Source organism: Ochotona princeps, chromosome 11 (assembly GCF_030435755.1).
Source record: "Ochotona princeps isolate mOchPri1 chromosome 11, mOchPri1.hap1, whole genome shotgun sequence".
NCBI classification, from domain to species: Eukaryota; Metazoa; Chordata; class Mammalia; order Lagomorpha; family Ochotonidae; genus Ochotona; species Ochotona princeps.
This window is the reverse complement of record NC_080842.1, coordinates 13,337,055-13,356,175: the sequence shown is the minus strand read 5'-3', so window position 1 is coordinate 13,356,175 and position 19,121 is coordinate 13,337,055. Positions and strand designations below refer to the sequence as shown.

Sequence of the window (19,121 nt, the reverse complement as noted above, 5' to 3'; positions counted from 1 at the left end):
GGAAGGCCATCTGATGTCATCCTAACGTGGAGCTTGTTCTGAAGATACTAGTTAAGTGGTTTCGAAAGTTCTGAGATGCTGTTGATTTCGTTGCTCCAAGGTTGAGGAAATCCTTCCAAGGTCCATTTGTTCTGCCCTCCATGGTACTAGAAGTCATCTGCAGGCCTCAATGAACTGGTTGTCACATTCCCCAAGAGCATCTGGGCATGCCGTCCATTGCACCATCTTCAACAACTGAAGAGACCCAGTTCTGACTTGTGCACTCCACAATCAGACCACAGATTTCTGTGATATGCATTGTGGTTGGAGTTCTGAGTCCAGTGATGCATTTGGGGGAGGCCCCAAAGAAACCTTGCCAGAGGTGACCCCTACTTGACTCCTTTGTGTGCCAGCCAGTGTGGGGTCTGGCTCAGTCTGTCACCCATGTATCTACACACATACTGCTGGTTGCAGTCACCTGGTAATTTGTCCTCAGCCCTATCGCATACACAAACCAATGGATACTGCCGCTCAGTCTAACCCTGCCCACCACACACTTGGCCCTCATTCACATCAGCGAGAACTGCAGCCTAGTCAGAATGACCCCCAATAATCCCCACCAGGCCAACCCACAGCCCCAGTTCCTGTGCATGCTGGTATGTGCAGCAGACTGGACTAGTATGTCCCACAACCCAATATACATACATATACACACATACACACACAGTATGGCTACTGTACATAAGCACAATATTGGGCCTAGAGAAGTAGCCTACTGGCTAAAGTCCTCACCTTGAAGGCGCCAGGATCCCATACAGGTGCCATTTCTAATCCCAGCGGCCCCACTTACCCTCCTGCTCCCTGCTTGTGGTCTGGGAAAGCAGTTGAGGACGGCCCAAAGACTTGGGACCCTGCACCCACGTGGGAGACCCAGAAGAAGCTCCTTGCTTTGCATCAGCTCAGTTCCGATTATTGTGGCCACTTGAAAAGTAAACCAGTGGATTAAAGATCATTCTGTTTCTGCTCTCCATAAATCTGATTTTCCAATAAAAAAATACATCTTTAAAAAATAAAAATTAAAAAAAAAATTGTCATTTTTATTTGAAAGACAGATCTTCCATAAACCTATTCACTCCTTAATGCTCACAGTACCAGATTGGGCCGTGATGAATCCAGGAGTACGGAATTCAGTCTGTGTTTCCTGCATAGTTGGCAGAGGCTTAAGTGGTCCAGACATCCCAGGCTCCATCAGCAGGGAACTGGGATGAAAGCGCAGTAGCCGGGACTCAAACAGGCACTTCAATTAGGGAGGCTGGTATCCTGAGCAGACCCTTAACAACTATGCCAAACACTTGCGCCCAAAACGGTTTTTTTTTTTTAAATATTATTTACTTTATTTATTTTTTATCTGTTCAAAACGGGTTTTTCATAGACTATGTAGTATCAGTTAATTTAAATTTCTTCTGAAATTAAGTCCTCTACCAAGAAATTGAAATTTCCTCAACAGAGATGAGTACTGGAATGCCTGTGTGTGACATCAGAATTCTTGGGTTTGATTCCTAAGCTTTGGCTCTTGTCTAGCCTCCTGCTAAGCTGGGCAGGGGAGGCAGTGCTAACTGTTCAAGCAGTTGGGACCAAGACTGGGGTCCGTGCTCCCAGCTTTGCCACCCTGGCCACTGCAGGCATTCGGGAAATGGACCCGGAGATGGAGCCCTCTGCCACTACATTTCAAACAAACTCAATAAATTGTATATTACAAGAGAACAAATTTTACACATGTTCAAAGCAGTAACACTTACATTTACTGTACAACACAGTAAATCAATACTTTTGTTTAAAATGGAAAGTTTATTTGCTCAGTACACCAAACAGGATGCAAGCATTGTTGTGACAAATATACAGAAATATGCAGATCAACATAAAACAGCTTAAGTGAAGGGAAATTTCTTTAAATGTTATGACAACATACTCCCAAGAAGACTGTTTCTTCAGTTAATTACACATTTCAATAAAATAAAAGGTATTGGGTTAATTAGGTATTAGCTTGTGGACTTTTAAAAAATAAAACTCCAACTCTATTAATCCATGCCAGTAAAACACTATAACTAAACTTCCCCCAAAAGCTCAAAAGGAGATGAAGCAAATTAGTTACCTTTTTTGCGTGAATAGTCCAGAGAAAAATGGTTACCACAAATACAGCAGGAAAACTGTCAGACTGACCAATCTAGAACGTAGTGTACTAAACTTCAGTCTCCAATTGTGCTAAACGCTCATCATTAGTATGGCACATTTTGGTCCATGATGTGGTTTAATGCCAAGACAGATCCCAATTTGTTACAGAAACACAGAGATTACTGTTGTTTTGCTTGCTTTTAAATATATATATATTTATATGTATATATATCTTTAAAAAGCCAGGTATACTTCCACAAAGAAAGGCAGGTTTCCCCAGGAGGAATTTACAGGAAGTAGTCTGGGGTGCGCCGGGTAACATGAGGCTCTCCACGACGAGGTGCCGGATCAAACTGAAGGCTGTAAGTGGTAAAAAACAAACAGCTAAAGGACCAACTGGACAAGCAAGCAAGCCAATCACTGATAAAGACGACGTTGTCACAGGAAAGGTCCTGATTTGTTGTCACTGCTGCCAAAACAAACTGAGCCAAGTCAGTACAATGCTTCAGAAGGGTGTTAAGCATTTAAGCACATAAAATGTATGGTCTGGTGTCCAGCACAAGATTCGTGATACTATTATCAGATGAGTGGAATTAATGCGAATGCACATGCTACTCTTGTTCTTGATTTTATGTGGAAAGCAATTTGCTTTTCCTAAGTATGAAATGATCGGTGAGGTATTTCACAGACATCTTTCATCAGGTTCAACAGTTTCCACTGATTAATTTGTGAAGTATTCCTATTATGAAAAGGTATTAGGCTTTATCAAGCGACTTTTGCCTCTGGTGAGACCATGTGATTGTTTTGTTTTGCTTTTTTAATATTAATATGCCACACTGACTTTTCATGTCTTAAAATAACTACATTCCTGGGACAAATTCCACTTGGTTATGGTATAACCCTCCCTATGCATTGCTGAATTTGCTAGTACTTCATTGAAGCTTTTTGTATCTATACTCACAAGGGGCACTGATACTGTGTATTTTGCTGCTGTTTGTAGAGCTGGGTATTTATGCTACAGTGTTGCCACGTTTTCTATTTCCTTGGTCTTCTGTCTAGCTGTTCCATGCACAAGTGGTTTCCACTGTATGCTTCTTTGTTCTTGTGTACATATCACAATGGTTCGTATTCCGGATGTTATGATTTAATGTTGAAAAACTGGACATTATTAATTCTGACTACTGATCTACATGAACACTGATCTTGTTGGTTTTTTGAGTAATTTACTATTTTCTAATGACTTGGCTAAAGTAACTCTGAAATGTATCAGCAACCGGGGGAGTAGCTTCTTTAGCTGGAATTGGATTTCTTCTAACTTGCTTAAAAGAATCTTTAGCTTTACTTAGCAATCTTTAGTTTTACTGACAGACAAAGTGAAACAACCCTTTCTTCCTCTAATTCACTGCCCAAATGCCTACAACAGCCAGGGATGGGCCACGTGAAAGCCAGGAGCTAGGAAATTAATCTTTCACATGAGTGAAATGTGTCCAAGTACCTGGGCCATCTCCTGTTGTCCTGGCAGGGTTTACATTAGCAGGAAGCTGAAGACAGCAGAGGAACTGAGTGCACCCTGGCCTGTGATGTGATGCTCCATCTACTGATACGGCGTGTGGGGATTGCTAGGAGAGTTGAAGGAGCTTGCTTTTCAGTTTGCTATTCAGCCAGGGACCAACAACTTGTCTCCATTTAGCCCTGAGCATGCCCGCCCTTCCACATCGGCAAAGCGGAGTGTGCTCTAGTAACCTAGTTGCTAGGAGTTGCTGCTGAGTCAGAGCAGCTCACTGAAACTGTGTTTCATCACAGGTTGTGTTTAACATGAGCAGTACAGTGAGGGCTATGCTGTTTGATGATTCATATTTATCAGTTTCCTAGGGCTGCTGTTGGCAATTACCATAAATTGCATGGACTGAATGACAGGAATTTATTTTCAGCATTCTGGAGGATACAAATTTGAAATCAAGCTGTTCACCGGGCCATGTTCCCTTTGCAGGCTGTAGAAGAGTCCTTCCTTGTCTCCGTTACTTCTGGTGGCTTGAGCAATCCTCAGCTTCGCAGGGCTCCAATCTGTCTTTAAGTGGCATTCTTTACTGTGTGTTTCTTTTCCTCTCAGAATGATAATTGCTGGATTTAGGACCCACTCTAACTACATATAACTTCATTTTAAGTAATTACATCTGGAAAGACTATTTTCCAATTTTGGAGCCTCTGGTTAGACAGGTTTTTCCTTGGCTTTATGAGTTGAACTTCTTGTTGCTACTAAAATGGTTGCTATGGTCTTTTCCTTTTAGCTGGTCTACATCATGGCTCTCAACAAAGTACTCAGGCTTGGAAGTCTCTGCTCTGTTCTGTAAGCAAGGTCAATTCCCTCCTGCAGAGTTAAGGAACCTCTTTGGCCTCTCTCTCAGCAGAACTCGGGCGACCTACTTTCAGACACCCTCTGTTCTATGAGCAGGCATTAGGGTAAGAATGAGAATTCAGCAATTTCCTGCCGTGACTGTATCTGAAATGGAGCATGTACCCTTGTAGCCAGGTCAGTGAAAGGGGTGTGGCTGGATCACTGACACTGTCCCTCAGGAACAGAGCTTTAAGAAGCTACCAGTAGCCAAGTGAAGACAGGCTAGTGCCTGGGATCCAATATGGAACTACAGCTTTACGTCGTGAGGTGGGGAAGGAGACACCCCCATTCTCTGATCATACCCACCCAGAACAGAATGCCTGATACAGTCTCTGTAAGAAGGATTAGGAATAGGCAGTTGGAGCAAGGTCTGACTATCACTACTAGGCTTTCTGGAAGAACTGTCTATCCATTTGCTGTATTTCCCTGGGGTAATTCCCCAAAACATATGTATGTAGTCAAATGGTTTTTGTGGGGAGGTTTGCCAATGTTCTCATTCGGCCATTCTGGAAGCAGTAATCTTCTACCTCTATTTACATCTTCCATTAAGAAATTCCAGTGGTTATAACAATTAAAATTTAAAGTTACTTACAAGGAATATTTTAAAGTGTCATCTAATTCCATGATAGCAGCCTGGTTTCCACAACGATAACAGTAATTAGGTGCGCTGAAAATGGTAACCACATTCCGATCATGACACCAATTGTATCCCTGCAGCATTAAAAAAAATTCATTTTCATCATGAAAGTACAATATTAACATAGATAAATTAGAAGAACTAACCTAAATATTACAAATAATTCTCCATGAAAACACTGACATCTAAATTGCCTTGTGTGATACCCAACTGTGACTCAATTTCCATTAACAATGACCTGATTTCAAATGACCTGTCTTAGCGCCTGTTCTGGTCTCTATTATTAGTTTTATTTTAATAATTACTTACTTGATACAACACTATACTGTTTTCTGTCTCTTACCTCTAGATTGTGATATATTTTAGGGGTGCTTTTTTGCCTTTTCTCTAAGTCTTAATTCTAAAAAAGACCTCTGCTCTGGATACTTTCTTCCTAGGTAAAATCAGCATTTCCCCCCTGTTACTTGGTAAAAAGAGGGAGTAATTGTTATAGCTTCAATCTTGAAACCTATTACAGACATACGGACTAATCCAGCATGAAGATGTTCTTGTGAGAAAGCACCTACCTCCATCACAAGCTGGTGAGCACGTGAGACCAGTGTGAGACCATTGGCATGGTTAAATGTTTCAGAAATGTCTTGTCCAAAAGTGTAGCCAGCACCACGTGGTGAAATACCCCAGCCACCACGATCATCTGGATCAGACCACAACAGATCACACATGGGGCCCTGGCCAAGAAAATAAAGTATAAATTCCTAACAGTTAGTTAACAAATAATGGTTTTCCCCTCATGTGTCTATATTTTTTTCAACAAAGTTTACCTCGTGTGGAACTTCTTGTAAACGATCCAGAGCTCTTATATGATCCAGTGTATCTATGGACGGAGAAAGGCCACCATGCAGGCAGAATATCTGTTCACCAATTAAAAAACAAAACTTGTTTTATTACTTGCTATCAATGAAGGAATTGGGTGAAAGAAGGCTGAAGGAACTGGGGTGGGGGTGGATAACGGGTACCAAAACACAATTAGGTAGGAGAAATGAGTTCCAGTGTTCTGTAGCCAAGTAGGACAAGTAGTTTATATTTACTAAGAACTAGGAGAGAGACATTTAAAGATAATTACACTGGCTTGACCACTACATATTATACCTGTGTATCAAATTACCATGTTATACTACACAAACACATGCAATGACTGTATCACCAGGAGCCCCATGACTGTGACAGTCTACTGCACTGCCTGTGGCCACTGCTCATGTATGACATTTTGTTTCTCTTATGGCAAACATTCTACTGGTTCTGATTCCTGTTATTGGATACAGTAGTCTCTTGCTTTTTTTCAGATTTTGAGTATGCAGTATCATTGGAAGAAACATTTTATATTTTTTCTTAATAATTATACCTTTTAATTATTTTCACTGCTTAATGCATTGGCTAAAATTCTTAAACAAAAACTAGGTCATGCAAGTGTGTCTGTGCTTCACAACCTTCTATTTTTGATACCTATGTCCTGAGGATTCTGAACAAGAGAATGTAAGTTTATTCAGTATACTCCTGAATTTTTGAGGTTTTTTAATGTTCTACAGGTAAGCAGATTCAGTGTAACTTTATCCACTTAATATTACTATATTAACAACTGAGTTTTAAATCATGAATATAGAATTTTTTTCTAAATGGTTCTGCTTTTACCATTACTTCTCTGGTACTGGGAGTTGTACGAGGCATAGCCTTAAAAGTCAAGTAGAATTAGCTGATAAAATTAATTCCTAGTGTTTTATGTCCTCTTGTTCTTTTCTGCCAGATAAACTTTGTCTACTGCATTTATTTTTCAGTAACATTTTTAGAGGACTAGGTGAGGATGTGGATGTATTGTGGCGTAGTGGGTAAAATCACTGAATCTGACACCCATAAGGGTATCAGTTTGTGTCCTGGCTGCTCCACTCCCTGCTAATGTACCTAGGTAAGCACTGGAAGCCGAATAACCTGGGACCCTGCCACCCAGAGATCTGCATGAAGCTCCTGGCTTCAGCCTGGCCTGGGTGTGGCTGATGTAACTGGGGAGAGCGCTCCCTCTCTCTCTGTTAACTCTGACCTTCAAAATAAATTCTGGGTGTATGTGTGCCTTTTAGATAAAAACGGGTTGATTCTCTTTCCACTGGTTCACTCTCCAATGCCTGCAACAGCCAGAGTTAGGCCAAAGACAGGAACTCCAACATCTCCTGAATGGGTGGCACAGATGCCATTACTTGAGCCAACCCTTGCTGCCTCTCAGGGTGTGCAGGACCCTGAACTAGGAGTGGAGCAGCTAGTACTTCATCCCAGGCTCTCCAACATGGGAGGCGGAAATCTCAAGCAGTAGTTTAACCATCTGCACCATGATGCCTGCTCCAGTAACAGTTTCATTTTATATTCAATAACATGTCACCAATAGTATGTGTTTGTATGTTCTAGCCCTTAAAAGTTTGCAACAGGAAAGATCAGAGGCCCACAGAAGATGACCAGTTAGATAGACAGAGTTGGGAATTACACAAAAGCTCAACTAACACTGATTTGAAAAATTGAATCCACAAACACTGAAGACTTTCTAAAACAACTGCCCACTAATTTCAATGAAGACTATGTTGTTTTAAAAAATCGAAACACCTTAAGTAAACTTTAAAATTCAGGGTTTTTTTTTTATTTTATTAAGTTCAGGTAAAGTATTAACTTAAAAAAAAAAAAGATTTATTTTTATTGCAAAGTCAGACATACAGAGAGCAAGATCTTCTGTTTGATGATTCACTCCCCAAGTGACCACAACGGCCAGAGCTGAGCCAATCCAAAGCCAGGAGCCCAGAGGTTCCTCTGGGTCTCCCATGCAGGTGCAGGATCCCAAAGCTTTGGGCCATCCTTGATTGCTTTCCCAGTCCAAAAGCAGGGAGCGGGGCTTCCGGGATTAGAACTGGCGCCCATATGGGATCCCAACGAGTTCAAGGTGTGGACCTTAGCCTCTAGGCCACTGCACTGGGCCCAAGTATTAACTTTTGAAACTGACCACTGCAGTGTCCAAAACCCTGGCTGGGAAAACGCTCAATGTTGAGATTACAGAAGGAATCAGGATTATAGCACAGTGAGCAGGGCCACCACATGCAATACTGGCATCTGATATGGAACAGCTGGTTTGAACCCTGGCTGCTCCACTTCCTGCACAGCTTCCAGCTAATTCATGTGCCTGTGAAGGCAGTGGGTGATGGTCCAAGTACACGCGTCCCTGCCACCCACATGGTAGAGCAAGATGAACCTCCAGAACCCTTGCTTTGGTCTAGACGAGCCCTGGATTTGTGATCATTTAAACTGAAGAGAGGACAGAAGGAAGAAAAATTACAAAAGGTCATAACTAAACTGCAGTTGCATCACACACTCAACTACACTGCATCCATAATTTTATCATGTTTTACTTAAACTGAAGTCAATTCATGCTTACAGTGATACCACAGAATATCCACATAACTTTTTCTTTCAAATTTAATTTTTAGAGTATGTTAACAATATTTGTCACAAGTAGAAACAAAGCATTACTTTAGGGAAGAAGGTATAAAACATACTGTAATATAACTACCGTAGAACAGGAATGAAAAACTTATAACGGTAACTAGCGGACACTGTGAACATGTGTGGACATAGTTTTAAACTAACATCTTGTTTTAGTAGTACTTGTACATCAGGATCTTAAAGATCTTGTCATAGATTTTTAAATATATTAACATATTCTTTGGTTAACACACTCACATTTGTATGTAACGACAGGGAAATGTTTCAAATGTGCATAAAATTTATCCACTTATCTGAAATGCCTTGAAAGCCATTCAGCTAAGTCTACCACATGGATGGCAGCCACCAAGTTATGCAGACCATCATCTGCTGACTCCCAAGCACATTAGCAAGAAACTGGAGCAGAAAAGTACAGCAGCCAGGACACAAACCAGGCACTCCCACATGGAATGGGATTAAGTCACCCAACATGACAGCTTACTCTGCTGTCCCACAAAGCCTGCTCATAACATTACAATTAAAAAAGAGGCAGAAAAATCCAAAGAAACACAGAAACAACTCATATAAATGTCAGCCCCTATGTTATTAATCGTAATCTTTCCACCCACATTAAGCCCTCCCCTGCAAAATCTAAGCACACACATACACACCTGTCCATCTACTAAAGCTGTAAGAGGAAGATAATCAAATAGATCTGTGAAATATTTCCACACATTGGCATTTCCATACTTCCGTAGACATTCATCATAAAAGCCATACACCTGGGTAATCTGCCGACTTTCATGATTTCCTCTCAATATTGTAATGCGTTCTGGGTAACGCACCTGGAAGAAAAGGAAAAGAAATCCAAAGGATATTTTTTAATAGTATCATGTTAACTAGGCACGTCAACCTGACATGTTTCTTTAAATGACCCTTTGTGTCCACTGATAAATTTAATGTTTAATTATGTTTAATTTTTTCATTGTAAAAATATTTTTCATTCATAACCAGGTTTTGCTAACCTTTGAACTTTTTCCCCATCATCCCTCATTAAATCAAACGAGTATTATTCGAATCTTTAACTAGGTTTGTATCTGATTAACAATAAGGAAGGTAACAAAAATGATTAATAAGAAGCGTAACTCAATGATCACTTTTTACTGCTGAATGGAAGCTGTTTCTCAGTAGTTTGAACCTGAGACAAACTCTTGTATAGGTTAAGTTCCTGTTTCTTCTGCAACTTCGGGGTCTTGCCAAAGCTGGGTTCATCTCTATGATCTCCCTTTCCATGCACCACATGCACACATGTGGGCTCACTGAGCATCTAGTGTGCATGCAGCACTAAGCTCGGGGCGATGGAGCAGGCGCCAAGCCCAACCTAGTGCAATACCTGGCCTCTGCTGCTCAGGGACTAATCTCACAGAGATGTCTGAGGTAAAGGATGCCAGGTAACGCACCCCGACAGGCAAATTCAGGGGACAGAGGGCCAGACACGGAGCTTGAGTTCCATTTACAGGCAACACGAATAACTGCCAGTTCGGGGAGTAGACTGATATGATCGGCAGTGTAGACAAGGGAGGTTTGGAAAGATCAGATCATCAGGGTAGAGATATCAGTTACCCAGTTAATGTAGCAATTGAGATGTGAAGTATGATTGTGCGGTGTAGTGAAACCACAAAGACTGGAACAGCAGATATTCTGAAGCAATAACAAAGACTCGTTTAGTGACTCAATATGAAGAACACATGTCTAAGTCAAACATGGTTCCAAGACATAAGCTATGGAATACTCAAGAGGATGACACAGCAGCAGACAGGACAAGGTCAGTGTATTATTTTCACCCCTCTCTCTTTAAAAGACATAAAACCAACTATTTTAAAGGGGCCAGAAACAGAATTATAAGATACTAGATATGACATTCAATACTGCAATTATTTCCTGGCTTATAAACAGACTGAAAAGTAAAACAAAAAAGCAAAACTGAATTCCATTAATCATACCTTTAATGCTACAAGAAGGGTCACAGTCTCCACGGAGTAATAACCTCTGTCAACGTAGTCTCCCATGAACAGGTAGTTTGTATCTGGTGACTTCCCACCAATCCTAAAGAGTTCCATAAGGTCATGGAACTGACCGTGCACATCTCCACAGACAGTAACAGGACAACGAACCTCTTGCACATTTGATTCTTTTGTTAAAATTTCCTTAGCCTGTTTGAAAAATAAAAGAGCTTACAAATTCTATCACAAACTTATTTATTTTCTGTAAATCTGGGGGGAAAAACATGTGAAGTGTCATTTGCAGAAGTTTAAATAAAAGCCACAATGAGATACCACTTTACTACAACAGTTTTTAATGAAAGACAGAAGAGTTTCCAGGGCTGTTGAGAAACTGGAACCCTCCTACAGTACCGGTGGGAATGTAAAATGGTGCAAGCCACTAGTGGAAGTAACCCGGCTGTCCCTCAAGAAGCTAAACATGGGGTGAGCATGTTAAGTTGCTGCCTGGGACACTCACATTCCATATCGAAGAGCCTCGCCGGAGTCCCGGCTTTTCCACATCCAACCCAGCTTTCATTCACTCCCTTCTAACAGAATTAAACTTAACACAGGGCAGGTATTTAGCCTAGTGGTTAAGATGATCATTTGGGGGGGGGGGGTGTGGTGGCACAGTGTGCTAATCTTCCACCCATATGGGCACTGGTTTGTGTCCTGGCTGCTCTACTTCTGATCCAGTTTCCTGCTAATGACCTGGAAGATGGCAAAGGATGATGGCCGATGGCCCATGGCCTTGGGACCCCTGCACCAATGAGGGTGACACGGAAGTTCCTGGCTCCTAGCTTCAAAACAGTTCAGTTCTGGCTGTTATGGCCATTTGTCTTCCAAGTAAACATATTTAAAAAAAAATAATGGCTATTTTTCATTCTGTAGTGCCTGGGTTCCTGCCAGCCACGTGGGAGACCTGGAATGAGTCCCTGGTTCTCATCTTGGGCTTAGCTTACCTCAGTCCTAGCTGTTGCAGCCATATGGGGGAAATCAATCAGCTGATGAATACTCCCTCAAAATTAAAGTTACCGAACCACCCAAGAATTTCATTCCTAGGTACACACTTAAGAGAAATAAGGAAGCTGTTTACTAGGCTCATGACAATTCTACTTCCTGGGCATGCAAGGCGAGGACTTTAACCACTAGGCCACCACGCTGGGCCCAATAAACTCAAACTTTTTAACAGCTCATGTATCTAATAACTACCAACAGGAAAGAAAATGCAAACACACAAAAAAGGCCCCTAGGGCCCGGCGGCGTGGCCTAGCAGCTAAAGTCCTTGCCCTGACCTGAACTCACCGGGATCCCATATGGGCGCCAGTTCTAATCCCAGTAGCTCCACTTCCCATCCAGCTCCACGCTTGTGGCCTGGGAAAGCAGACGAGGACGGCTCAAAGCCTTGGGTTTCTGCATTCGTGTGGGAGACCTGGAAGAGGTTCCTGGCTTCTTGCTTCAGATCGGCGCGCACCGGCCGTTGCAGTCACTTGGGGAGTGAATCATTGGACGGAAGATCTTCCTCTCTGTCTCTCCTCCTCTCTGTATATCTGACTTTGTAATGAAAATAAAATAAATCTTAAAAAAAAAAAGGTCCCTAAAGTATGATATTAAGAAAGTGTACAGGGGGCTGGCACTGTGGGATAGCAAGTAAAGCTGCTGCCTGTGGCACTGGCATCCCATATGGGCACAGGAGGGGGTCCCTGCTAATGGTCCCGGGAAAGAAGCAGAAGATGGCCCAAGCCCCTGGGCCTCTGCACTCATGTGGGAGACCAGATAAAGCTCCTGGCTTTGCAGTGCCCCAGCAGACAGAAAAGCTATTTGTCACTTTTTCACTCTGTAACTCTGTCTTCAACTAAACAAATCTTAACAACAAGAAGAAGCCAAAGCAATATGAATGGACCTCCTCAGTAAGAGGTATGTTTACTTTCTATGGGCAAAACTACAATGAGCCATTTATCTAGTTTCAGAGTCTGTGACAAGGTAAACAGAAAATCATGATGGGGACAAACTGACACTTACACTGACTCATAAACTAAGAAAAAAACGACTAGCAGGGAGCAAGATCAAAATGGGAGAAGCTGGGATCTGAACTGGCATTCTTTTGGGATGCTGGCATTACAAGCAGCGTATTAGCTTGCTGTGCCACAACACTGGGCCCTCAATGTGAAAATTCTTGTATGTCAGGGATTCCTAAGACCATCTCCAACTAAAGTGATTTACCAAGAAGACTCATAGAACTCAGGATATAGTCCAACTCATGGTTATGATTTAACAGAACACGAAGCAAAACCATCACAAAACGAAAAAGTGTACTGGAAAAGCTCTAAGGGACCCACACACAAACTTCCAAGACTCCTCTCCCAAGGCAGTCAGATTGAATGCACTTACTTTGGCCTCAGTTACGATATGTGAAGTGCTATCCACCAGGGAGGAGCATCACAGACTGTGCCCAGCGCTTCTGAGGGCTAGCTGGGTAGGTACTCAGAGTACTTGGAGTCTAGACTCTAAGCCTCAGGACGGCTACATTCACTCTACACAGTCCATGATTCTGTGTGTGATTCTCATGAGGGTCTTCCCCTCCCCAGAGGCAGGGAGGCAGAGCTTCCATATGCTAGTCACTCCCTGCCGAGACAAAGCCTGGCAAATATGGCATGGGTGCATCTTAACCACGAGACCGAACATCTGAATGTTTAGTGTGACCTAACACAAAGTTTAATTATCTCTGGGGTACAGATAAAACCAAGTTTAAAGCCTCCGAGTGCACTGTGATGATGCTGTCACCTGGCGGAGATCTACCCAGGCAGTAAGTCGCTACTGCTACACGCATTGCTGAATGCCTACCTACACATTCAAACTCAATTTCCTCTCACCTATTAAAGATACGCTTTCTTGCTGCAGTAAAATCATATCCATCAGAAAGAGTTGAAAACAATGAAGCTAAGGGAATGACATTCCCATATAATAGGAAGAACAAAGAATTTTCTTTCTCTTCTGCCCCAGTTTCAGGAATGCAGAATGCACAAATACAGAGTATCCCCACCTTCCAAAAGGGACATTCTATGTTTGTGCTGGTGCTTAGTGCTAAAACAAATAAACAGTAACCAAAAGGCTACAGTATTTGGGTTGAACAGAATCAGCACACAAATTATTCCCTTCCCCTCTAATTACACATAAAAGATCTACTGTAAGACAATACAGGTTCACTCTCACTCTCTAGGCAAACTCAACTAAAGCAAGCCGGAGTAAAGTGTTACCTGGAACAGATGAGATTAAATGAAGCTAAAAATCCTAGAAGATTAATATGAGGGGGTTTCAAAGTTTGTGGAAGAGGCACTGCTGTTGTAGCATAGTGCGGTAAGTCGCTTCCCCATGCAATCCACATGAGCACTGCTTCTAATCCTGGCTGTTCCACTTCTGATTCAACTCCCTGTTAATGGAACACGGCCCTAGTGCCTGGGCCTCTGTCACCTGTATCAAAGGCCTGGATGGAGCTTCTAGCTCTAACTCTCTCAAATAAATAAAAGCCAGGTTTGAAAATGAAAAAACCCACGGAGACGCCGGTGCCGTACTACAGGCTCATTTGCTGCTTACGATATCAACACCCTATACTGGAGTGCTGGCTGTTTATGGTCCAGCTTCCTGCTAATGCGCCTGGAGAAACTGCAACTTCCTGTGCCCTCATCACCCACGGGGGAGGCTCAGACGGAGCTGCTAGCTCCTGATGTCTGTTTGGCCTAGATCCAGCTCTTGTGATCATTTTGGAGAGCGAACCAGCAGATGGAAGATCTCTGTCACTGCCTTTCAAATAAAATATTTTTAAAAATCACATTAAAAATGGAAAGGCAGGAGTTGTGGTACAGTGGCGTGGGCTGCTGTCTAAGCCATTTGCAACCCAAGCTGGAGTGGCTGGGATAGAATCATGCACCCACTTTAAAAAAATTATTTATTTTATTGCAAAAGCAAATATAGAGAGGAAGATCTGTCCAGCACTCCAAGTGGCTGCAACAGCCAGAGCTGAGCCGATCTGAAGCCAGAAGCCAGGAGCCTCTTCTGGGTCTCCCTCACGGGTACAGTGTCCCAAGGCTTTGGGCCGTCCTCGACTGCTTTCCCAGGCCACAAGCAGGGAGCTGGATGGGAAGTGGAGCTGCCAGGATTAGAAACAGCACCCATATGGGATCCCGGCGAGTTCAAGGCAAGGATTTAGCCACTTGGCCACCACGCCGGGCCCAATTGACCTTTTTAATACAAAGAAATGAAGCACATACTACATTGTATATAGTTTTAATAACACTTGTTTAGAAAAAATAAATTCAGAAAATAGAATTTATGAAAATTGAATGCTACTTTATCTTAAATTTTTGGCATTTTGCTTTCTTTTCAAAAAACTTCATTTCTCAAATCATTCATCTCATTTATTCTGAAGAAAAAAATTGCTTCAAGATCTTCGTATCAGAATAAAAAGCACATACCACAAATAAAACTACTGAATAAAAAGGTATAAACTTTTTCAGTTTATCTACCAATGCCTGTAATTTTACAGATCACATACAGAAATGCTGATGTGATTTAACAAAGTCTACTTAATAATCATCAGCAATAGTTACTGCTAGTCTGGATTTCTATTTGCTCTTCTTGGAAAATCAGATTTATGGAGAGAAGGAGATACAGAGAGAAAGATCTCCCGCTTGTTGGTTCACTCCCCAAGTTGCTGCCAAAGGCCAGAGGTGATCCGACTGATCCAAAGCCTGAAGCCAGGATCTTCTTCCGGGTCTCCCAAGGCTTTCTGCCTTCGCAGGCAACAAGCGGGAAACTGGATGGGAAGTGGAGCTGCCGGGACAGCAGCTCCTTGGAGATAGAGGATTAGCCAACTGAGCCCATAGCCACTACATACACAGTCCACTTGGATTCATCACAAAAGTGCTATCATCGTGTATTTAAAACTTCTTTCCTAAACAAAATGAGAAGACATTGAACACACATATTTTAGCTTTTCCTCATTTAATATTCACTGAGTGCTCTTTCTCAGGACTTAACATGGGTATTTTGTAAAAAAAAGATCTGAGTGACAGAGAAACAGAGACCTCCCATCCACAGGCTCATTCCCCAAATGCCTGCAAAGGTTGAGCTGGGTCAGGTCAATGGCAGAAGGCCCAAGCAACCAGTGCGGACATGGGATGCCAGCCTAACCCTGCACACCACACCACCAGCCCCACACGGGTACTACCTTACCACAATAAATTCAAGGGATGAGTAAGTAAGATCCCTGCCTTGCAGCTAGGAAGTCAAGTGCAGACAAAGCAGCTAGCATCCACGAAGATGGAAGCCTGTCCCTGCTATGCACAATAACGACGGGCAGTGATATACGATGGAAACAGGGGGCTAGAGACAGAGTCTAGGTTACAGCTGGCCCTCGCTCTCCGGGGTTCGTCACCGCTGCCAGAGCAGGGCAGCTAAACAGAACGCTGCAGGGTACACTCTCCTCTCTGCTCTGTTCCATCAAATGGGATAGAAAGCACAGATAAGCTGATAAATCCCACATTCAAATTCATTTATGGACAACTACAATAAATGATTTAACAGGTAAGAAATAAGTAAAATCTAAATAAGATCCCAAGTAGCTCCAACTTCTTTTTAGGAGCTGGAATAAAAATTCTTTCTTTTGACAAACAGAAAGCTTCCTGGGGTGATTAAGATGAGTGTAACATTTAAACATGCTGGTACAGCAGCCTCTGCTAGGAAAGCATCTTTTAAATTAGTAAAGAGTCAGAGGAAAAAACGGCTTCAAATATCACTTTGTCTATAATATTAAAACTGTGAGGTTAGCTGACTCAGCTTATTTCAATATTAGCTACCTGATGCTAAACTTTGAGAGACAAGTAAAACATACATTGTAAGATCCATGAAACTACAAGTTATCATGAGAAAAATGAATGCTGGCTGAAGTTACAGGCAAACAGTTGGCTTCAGGAGGAGAAAAACATTCTTTCTGTGGTACTCCTATCTGCAGAAATAAATTTCCCTATATTAACAAGTAGTTACTTAATGAAGTCTCTGGACAATATAAAACTTGCTAAAACCACTGGCTATCCCTCCTCCACACTGAACTTGCATAATTTTATTACCCACTGGGGCCCTGGTGGGTACAGTCACAGCCTGCCACACTGCAGTTTGAAACAGCCAGGTCTCAAACTGTCTTCCTGTGCAGCTCCCTGCTGGTGCACCTGGGAAAGAAGCAGATGGAGCAAGTGCTAGGGACCCTGCAGCCACACGGGAGACCTGGGAACTCCAGACTGCTCCACCGTTCAGGGAGCAACCCAGCAGGTGCAAGATCTCTGTCTCTTCCTCTCTGGAACTCTTTCAATCTTAAAAACAAACAAATAAAAGTCGCTGCTTCTCCAGTGCATTTCTGGGGCACCCTAGTTGGCAAACACGGGCAGGACAACTTCAAACGTGACTTCAAAGGGGGGACTTCTCAACGTAAAAACACATGAAAATGATGTAGTCCACAGGCCCAAGATGAATGGGGAGAAACCGGAGGCTCTGCAGTCAGTCACATAGCCAGACGGGAATCCCACAGTTCAGAAAAGCACAACTACAGAATTCAGCGAGCTAAGATCGCAAGCAGCAGGAACGACTTAATCCAATTCAGCGCCGGCCGATTTTATTCCCGTTTGGGGAGGCTGGGGGTGGGGGAGGGAAGGGAAAGAAGCAGGTCCAGCAGACCTTTCTGAAAAGCGCTATCCTGTACGGCAATGCACAGCACGGCACTCAGACGTGCTTCGGTGTAAACCCACGTGCAGGTTTCTTTGACCATGCGCTTCTTCCGTGACCTCGAGCCCACTTCGCACCGAGCTCCTCCAGTCACCTCTGGCTGGCAAGAAGTCGCCCCGACCCCCCGGGCTAGGTACCCTCCCGGGGCCTCTGTATCAAAACAAAAACAAAAACAAAAAACCCACCTGCCATCACTCCCGCCCCCAGCACCACCTAGGAGGATTCGGTAAAAGGCGAAACACGGACAAGTTCGTTAACACGCTCGGCGTGTTCGCCGAGGTTTCGGCGGGTCACCCCGTCCCCCATCCCCCACACGGGTCTCCCCACTCGGAACCTCCCTCCCGGTCAGGCGATGGCCACCTGCACGCCCCGCGTCCTCGCCGGGCTCCGAACCGTCCCCACGGGCGGCCCGCGTCCCTCCCCGCCTCCCTCTCTCTCCCCTCACCACCCGGGCGGCTCCGACCTTTTCACACAGCGTCCGCACTTGGTTCTCGTTGAGCTGTTTACACTCGTTCAGCTGCTCCACCCACTGGTCCAGCTCCTTGGTGAACGTCTTGTCGTCCATGGCGGCCCGCGCCCCCTTCCCCCGCCCCGCCCGCCCCCGGCCCCGCCCCGGGAGCCGCCGCCCTCAGCCGCCGCAGCCCCCGGCGGGACGGCAACGAGTCGCCGAGGCCCCGCACCCCGCCCAAGGCCAGCGGCCGGCTCCGGGCGCGCGGCCTCGACGACGGGCAGCCCTCCGCCCGCCGGGGCAGCCTGCGAGGGAAGCGGGTGGCGTGACGCGGGCCCTCAAGGGCGCAGCTCCGCCGGCCGGTGGCTGTTCGCTGCCTCGCTTTCCCGGTTCCGCCGAACCTTCTCTCTCTCTCTCTCTCACTCTCACTCTCTCTCCTCTCTCTCTCTCTCTCGCCCTTTCTCTCCCCTCCCTGAGGGTTTCCGTCATCGGCCGGGCATTTCCGCCGGGAAGCGGTGAGCGGGCGTCGCCGCTGGGCCAAGGCCGGCGAGGGCGGAGCAGCGCCCCCGCGTGGCTCGGCGGAGAAAACGGCCCAGGCAGCCAACGGTGGCGCCTCTGGCCCCTCGCCTTCTCTCCTACCCAGGACCCAGAGGAACTTCGTCCTCACTCTGAGTTTCCAGGGTGCCTTTTCAGCGCTCTGGACAGTTTTTTTCCTCCCCAGAGTCTACCACTCCTCTACAGCCAACATTCAATATTTATGAATGATTATTTTCTAGCCTTGAATTTCATGGTGGGATCTGATATCTTCGAATGCTCTCTTGCAACAGTGGGAAGAAGATTGTTTTGTGTGCTAATCTAGGCCCTTCCCAGCTCCAGCATTCTTGACAGTTTTAACAGCCATGTTACAGAGTTGGTAATGGTTTGTTTATCCAACACAGATTCACGGAGCCGCGGCTGACTGCCAGGTACCTCGCAGGGCACATGCTAACCAACCACACTCCCTCCCATAGTACTTCTCATTGCTGGGCTGAAGCCCAGAGGGAGGTGACATCCTGGGCTAGAGGGCAGGTGTTCCTGGACTGGCCAGTCCTACATCTCCCCAAACATCAGCTTCTTCCCTTTGTTAGTAAGGTCAACCTTCCACAGGTTGTGAAGCTTAGCGGT

General features: G+C 44.3%; 1 protein-coding gene across 1 annotated transcript; it reads right to left on the bottom strand.

Annotated features, from left to right (window-relative positions):
* Positions 1-1,807: 1,807 nt before the first annotated feature.
* PPP2CB (protein phosphatase 2 catalytic subunit beta) lies at positions 1,808-18,451 on the bottom strand. Its single transcript, XM_004592696.3, has 7 exons — positions 17,973-18,451; positions 10,697-10,906; positions 9,365-9,538; positions 6,005-6,094; positions 5,750-5,911; positions 5,139-5,257; positions 1,808-2,511 (listed from the first exon to the last, which is right to left on the bottom strand). Exons 1-7 carry the CDS (start codon positions 18,072-18,074, stop codon positions 2,439-2,441), a joined length of 930 nt encoding a protein of 309 aa, XP_004592753.1. The 5' UTR covers positions 18,075-18,451; the 3' UTR covers positions 1,808-2,438.
* Between the last annotated feature and the right edge of the window lie 670 nt (positions 18,452-19,121).

Bases quoted from the DNA above. Each gene is read 5' to 3' on its own strand.
- PPP2CB (XM_004592696.3), bottom strand. From the start codon at position 18,074: ATGGACGACAAGACGTTCACCAAGGAGCTGGACCAGTGGGTGGAGCAG. The intron at 9,539-10,696 runs GTATGATTAATG...CTTTTCTTCCAG, and splicing joins CCCTTCTTGTAGCATTAAAG to GTGCGTTACCCAGAACGCAT. The intron at 5,912-6,004 runs GTAAACTTTGTT...TTTCTTGGCCAG, and splicing joins TACAAGAAGTTCCACACGAG to GGCCCCATGTGTGATCTGTT.